Source organism: Nesoenas mayeri (assembly GCF_963082525.1).
Source record: "Nesoenas mayeri genome assembly, chromosome: 3".
Classification (NCBI taxonomy): domain Eukaryota; kingdom Metazoa; phylum Chordata; class Aves; order Columbiformes; family Columbidae; genus Nesoenas; species Nesoenas mayeri.
Window position 1 is genome coordinate 109,504,446 of NC_137544.1, and position 6,790 is coordinate 109,511,235.

The 6,790-nt window shown below is 47.1% G+C and overlaps 1 protein-coding gene across 1 annotated transcript; it reads left to right on the forward strand.

Moving 5' to 3' along the window:
* Positions 1 to 422: 422 nt before the first annotated feature.
* Positions 423 to 6,250, forward strand: LOC308038710 (tau-tubulin kinase 1-like; the record flags this gene model as incomplete). The annotated part of the gene is given in 5 exon segments (XM_080341485.1): positions 423 to 428; positions 3,127 to 4,709; positions 5,816 to 6,002; positions 6,004 to 6,092; positions 6,094 to 6,250. Coding segments are annotated over 5 exon segments (2,022 nt in total).
* Between the last annotated feature and the right edge of the window lie 540 nt (positions 6,251 to 6,790).

Sequence of the window (6,790 nt, forward strand, 5' to 3'; positions counted from 1 at the left end):
CTCAAAACTCAGTTGGACAGGGCCTGGAGCAGACATCTCTGAGTTAGTCCTGCTTTGAGGAGTGGCTGGAGCAGAGACCTCCAGAGATTCCTTACACCTTTTTTATTCTACAATTTTAAGATGCAAGCTAAGACTCTCCACTCTTGATCTTCTGGCATCTTCCCACAGTTCCTCCCCATTGGCACAGCAGAACAGAAAAATTCTTCTCCAGCTTTTGGGAAAAAGTCCTAGAGCAGCTGAGTGACCTGTAGTACAGAAGACACATGATGACTGCCAAGAGAGGACAAACTGCGAACACCTGGTCCGGCAGGCTGTTTGCTTACAGCTAGCTGCTGATTACATTAACTCAACAGTGAAGCCAATCTCATACTTTGATACCCTAGGACATTCTTCCTTGTTAACAGCCTCAGGTGACGATAGCAATGAAGGTAATAAAATATGTGTTAAATTAGTTGAGTTTGTAGGTAACTTCTGTCCTCCATATTTTTTGGCATATTTATGCTCTTCAGATTTTCTCCATGGTGCATTTGCAGTAGCAAAACAACAACAGCTTCCGGCTTCTTTAAGGAAAGCATTCTGACAATTTTGGGGTATTGCATGCAACAGGTTAAGCAGTCCAAGTCTCCCACAGGTAGGTAGAAGCCAAACAATCACTGTTGTGCTTAGGGTGCAATGTCCATGCAGGGAAATAGATAATACATGGGGAATTACAGACAGAAGGGCAGTTCATTTGCTAAATACCACAAAGAATTTGTACAGCCAGAGGTGGAAGTACATTATGATCAGAAAGGTATCTACTGCACAACTGAATGACAGCAAAGGGGTACCAGAGCAGAAGAAGGAAAGAAGCATTATTTTTATTACAGCAACATCATGATGTCCAGCTCTGTGTCATATCTTACTGCTTCATGTGAATCTCATCTCAGTAAAACTTCTGATGTCTTTCAAGGGTAAGAGCTGTTGAGGAAAGAGGGGTTGCTGGAGACAGAGCTGCTGGTGGGGCAGACTGCAGGACACATAAACCGTATCTCTGACCTACAGAGGATGTACACTGCAGGACTGGATTCAGTTCTTCTTGACCAGAAAGTAGATGAGATGACACAAGCTCATAGGAGCTGACGAGATGTATGAAAGTTTACATATGCAGAGAAACCAGCGATCACAAAGCTGTACCATCAATCATAGCATCTAGAAAATGGGACGAAGTAGAGCAGCAGGTGAACTGTTATTGGGGATCAGGTACTCCTTCCAGTGGGAGGCTCAGCACAAGGCAAGATGTTGTTCAGGGCTTCTTTAATCAGGTCCCAGTTCCACTGAGGAAGCGTGTCTGGTTAAGACTCCAGGATAGCACTGCAGGTATATGTCCTGGGAAAACCACATCCAACCAACAGGCAGAAGCCAATTTTAGGCTGCTAATGTCCAAAAAATGCCTGAGGGAGGAAGTCAAGTGGGTAATTTCCTTTGCAAAGGGTGGTAAGTCCCTCTTACCAGTTCAAGACCCAAATCTGTCATCCTAATAGAAAAGGTAGAGTGGGTCAGTGAAAGACTAAATCAGGCTAATACAGGGTCATCTTCAGCACCAGACTTTAGCTTTAATGAAATAAGAGACAATGATTTGGAGTCCAGAGGTACTGCCAACACCAGCCTATGTTTTAATTTATAAGATATAAAAAGAAATATTAAATAGATAACAATTTTTCACCATGCATAACAGCTTGATGCTGCCCACTGAGCTATTTGAAATGTCCCTGTTATACATGAGCATAGAGATCTTACATTTTTCAGACATACTAATAAGGCAGTTGCTCTGCACAGAATAACATGCAGGTTTACAGCACAATTTGAAATTGTGTCAATGGACTGAAAAGCTATTGAGGGCTTCTTTCCCCCTCAGAGACAAAATGTTCTGTTCCCATAGCCAGATGAATGTGCTGGCTGATGGCAGCTCTGTAGCCCAGGTAGTTAAATGGGTGCTTGTTTAGTCGTAGCCTCTGATACTGTCAAATGCCACTTGCAAACACCGATGTTTGGAGCCTGTTGTTCATAATTAGGACTGAAAAGTAACCTGATGCATTATTGATTGGTTGAGTTTACAGAGAGGCTTTTGTTTCCCAGTCCTCTTAAAGAAGAGTGACTTAAATGTTTTGGGATTTGGTTTTGGTTTGGTTTGGTTTTTTAATCCATTTAACAGAGTGATGCTTCTGTGGTTTTAATTTGCAACTAATAGTTAATTAGACTAAACTTCAATGGACATTTATTTTGTCTATTTATTTTGCGATTTTTTTGCTTATTTTGCTTATTTGTTCAAGTGTGTGCATGTGTGTGTGAGTTGCTGCTTTTCTGTTGGTATTGTGATCAATTCACAACCTACCCCTGGTGCCTTATGGGCCATCTCTCCACCACAGACTGCTACTCAAGAAAGACCAGCTGTTCTGTCCTCCCATTGCTTTTAGTTTTTGGACACCCCAGAGTCTAATAATGATACTTTATATGTCAGCTTTCATGACTTAACTTGCAAATCATTTTAGTGAAAGCTGAAGGAGCCTGTAAGAGTCAGAAGTATGAGTTGCTGGAGGGATGTGAGAGCAGGAGCGAGGGATGAATAGCATAGAGGGGAACACAGGAGCACTACAAGGGTATTGCCCCCAAGACAATGGTGGATAATATGGAAAAGTCATCAGCAAATGTAGCTGGCCCTGAGGGGCCCCTTGCGTTCACCATGGCCTAGGAATGAAAGAGAGTTGCTGAATGGTTCCAGTAAGGAAGAAGTGAATATGTAAATATTTAAATATTGCAATAAATATATAAATACTGAAGAAGACTGGTAAACATGAAAAAAATCCTGAGGAATTGCTTGCAAAAATCTCTTTTAGGTCCAGGTAAAGACTGCTAACAAAGGAACTCCTTTGGCACATTTTTCTGCCTTCATTTATGAGTATGTGTGAATCTCTCTAAGGTTTGTATGAATTAAATGATTGAGGGATCACTGCTCAGGCATGTATTTTGAAAGTGTCATGGACTAGAACCTTTCGACTGATGCTTCCCACTGCTCTTGATTCTGATGTCTGTGTCCATGCTATGTCTGAATACTAACCCTTTTCTTTTGTCACATGTGTCTTCTTGCAGGCATATATGCTGAAGTCATTTGAAATGAATGGTCTGCCCAAGGCAGTGCCTTTAAGTTTGCCTTATCAAGACTTCAGAAAAGATATGTCGGACTACTGGGAAAAGCCTAAGGTATCCCAGCGGATAAAGAAAGTTGATTTCTCAAATGTTGTTTTGACTGCCCCTTGCAAACCTCTGGAACCTTATCTGGAAATAAATGGAAAAGAGGAGGAGGAGGAAGAAGACAATGAGGAAGAAGACGAGGAGGAGGAAGAGGAGGAAGGGGATGAGACTGATATGCACAATGGTTCCAGCAGTGGCCTGAGTCAAAAAAGCACAGAGCACAGCCAGGAGTGTGCACCCTCCACATTCCTGGCTGATGACCAGAAGGGATCCAAGGGTCGCGCTTCCACTGCTGGTGGGGACCTGGAGCTGGAGGAAGGCTCCAAAACACTAGTGCTATTTTCGCCAGGTGATCTGAAAGAGTCTCCAGTGACCACAGACTTGGTTCCAGAAGTTGATCTGGGCACTCTTGCTGCACTGACTCCTCAGAGTGAGCGGCCACAGCCTATGGGTAGCCAACTGGATGTATCCAAGCCAGTGACCCTCTCTTCAGTCCTTAAATCTGAACCAAAGCCCCCCGTGACAGTGGCTACAGCTTCCTCCCCCTTTACCAAAGTTGAGTGCACATTTGTTCATATTGCTGAAAAGACCCACTTACATGTCATGTCTTCCAGTGGCGAGCTGGTGAGGCATGAGGAGAACTGCCCTCCGGGCCAGTTTGAGGAGGTCATTATTGAAGAAGAGCTGGAGGACAACCTGGTGCAGATAGAGAATGAAAGTATACATTCAGGACTGGAAGGGGCACAGACAGAGAGCTCTGCGCTTTCAGCTAATCACATTGAAACCACCTCAGAAACAGCAGAGGAGCAGCTGGCCCTTCCCAATGCTGAAGCAAAGCCTCTCAAAGACAAGCCAGAGCTCTCTGACAAAGTGTCACTCTCGCTGGATTTGGATGAGCCTGGTAAGGTGGTGACAAGGGGTCCTGACCTTGAGAAGTCAGCACTGGTGGCAGAACACCAGAAACGAGCAGAGATCCTCTTCAACACACAGCATAAAGGCCCCAGGAGGCCTCTTGGTTCCAGGTATAGAAGTCGAATACCCATTTTGTTCTCTGAGGAGGACACTGGCTCAGACCTTTCAACATCGCTTTCTGCCAAAGAGAGGCTTTATAAGAGGGCAAAGCAACCTGACTTGGCTCGCTTCGTGATGGAGAGGAGGCAAAACCGCCTTTTTCGGCTGGCCTCAGGGGCCTCCTCCTCAGCGTCCTCCAGCGATGAGAGGCAGCGGGCTTCAGAAACCCTCTCAGCCACTGGTTCTGAGGAGGACACACATGACTCTGATGACTCAGTCCCAAGGAAGGCTGGGAAAGAGAAGGCTGCCCCCCTGTGGAAAGAAGAAAGACCCATAAGCACAAAGAGCAGAATTCCTCGGCCCATCACACCAGTGAAAACAACGCTAGAGGCGGCAAAGTCTGAGAGCTCCATGGCTGTTGCAATGGCCATGCTATGTAGCTCCCCACAGGATGCAGCTCTTGCCTACAGGTAAGACCAAAATGCTGAGCAATGCAAAATGTTGGACTTGTTAAGGAGGTGCAGCCAGGACTTTGCTCACCTCCTACTGTTTTACCTTTCACTTGGGTTGAATGAGTGGTCCATCCCTGTTTCCTACAGTAATTTCAGCTCACTGATGTGTGAAATTGCCACCTCTCTGCCTTCTTTGGCTCAGTCTGGCCAAAGGGCCAAAGCCCTCTTCTCTTGCCCTGGCTTTGAGACCTTCTTCCATTCCACAAGCTCGTTCATTTGGTCTGATCCTGCTAATAGCAGAGCCCTCCCATGTTGAGCTCTCAGTTTTGCAGCATACTTGGCACAGTTGTGACTGACCTGGCTATTGTGATTAGAGCTCCAAGGGCTGCAAGGTTGCCAGTTGTGATTGCCTCAGAAGATGGCCAGCATGCAAAGAGGTGGAGAGAGGGAGATGTACGTGCATGGGCTCTGTCAGTGACCCAGAACAGCGCGGACCACCTCCACATGGTCTGAGTTCCTACATATCCCTGTGTCTTGGGATTTTTTTGTAGGTACTTTGTTCTCTATCAAGTAAGCACAGACATATAAGGGGAAGTGGGCCTTCTGAATTCTGCAGTGTTTGGTTTTTCTTCCTGAACTTGGGTCTGGAGGTCCAGCCCAGGAGCAGAGATGCTGATGTGGCTCTGCCACAGGTCCAGCAAATTCTGCTCTTTCAGAGGTGTGGGGTGAAAGGCGGGCATCCCTGTGGGTTGGTTTATCTACCAGTAGTTACTGTCAGAGGCCAGCTGGTGCAATCCAGCTCATCCCCACATTCCCAGATTGTACCTGCTACCTTGAAAGAAGTTGCTACATCCATGCTGCATGTCAAGAAGAGTCACAGATATGTGCTATTGGCCAAACCATGCCTGTGCATTGTCTCAGAGAGCACTAGAGCATCGGGGCCAACACTAGTTAACAGCACAAGTGTTCAAACCAGTGCCCTGTCTTGTCCACAGCAAAACTCCTGTCATCCTGGTGCTGGAGACTTCTTACAATTGCTCAGCAACATTCATGCCAAACTTGCCAGGAGCCCTAAGCCCCTTGCAGAAATTCCCTTTCATCCTCCCTTTTCTCTTCCTCTGCAGGCTTCAGGCACAGAGACCACCTGGAAGTGTCCCAAACCAGCGGCGAACTACACAGACACAAAGTCGGCTTCCTCCTTCGCTGAGCTCCACTTCTCTTCCTCCACGGAGCAGCTCATGGAGGTCCAGCTGTGGATCTCCCCTCAGAGCCCCTCAGAGCCCTGTCCTTCCTTCAAGAAACCCCAGTGCTTTCTCCCAGAAGCCTGCTGCCACCTTGGAGGGAAAATCCTTCTCCCTGCCAAAAGCATAAGCCAGGGACTGCTCTCCAGCGCGTTTCTCCTTCCCCCTCAGCGTGCAGCTCAGGCCCTGCGGCTGACAGGGGATTCCCTGACCTCTCCTGGTGTGGCCAAAAAGCAACAAAGAGCAAAAACCCAGACTCAGAGTCCAGCAACCAAAGGAAAGCAAGTGTCCCTGGAGAGTAAGGCTGCTGCCAGATAATGGTCTTCTTCTGCCAGCCCTGGGTAACTTCAGCATATAGTATACAGCTGAGATGCTGCAGCACAGCCTTCCGTGCTGGACCCACAAGTGTATAGCAGTAGCTGTAGTTCAATGCTTCACACACGCTCACCCCACATAGTTGTGATCAGCTCCCGAGGGTCTGAGAGCATGTGAGCCACAGAACCTTCTTCAAGGGAGACATCCAGCCTGCAGCTCACGCTTGCTGATGCACAGCACCAAGCAGCAACCCAGGCAGCCTGCCTAGTGCCTAAGTCCCCTCCGTCCCCAGGCATTCCCCTCTCTCTAGCAATACCAGTCACCAACACCAACCCTGGCTTTGGAAAGAGGAGCAGAGATGATGAGAGGAAGGTCTGCTGGACAGGAAGGCTCCTGTTCTGCAGGCAGATCCCTCCTCTCTTGTGTCTGGGAAAATGTTAGCCTTGGCCTCCACCATCTACCTGAGTGCTGGCTCACTTCCTGTCACCTGTGTTAGCAAAGGATTGTCACCAGCTTAGCCAAGAAGGATGAATGCATCCTTGT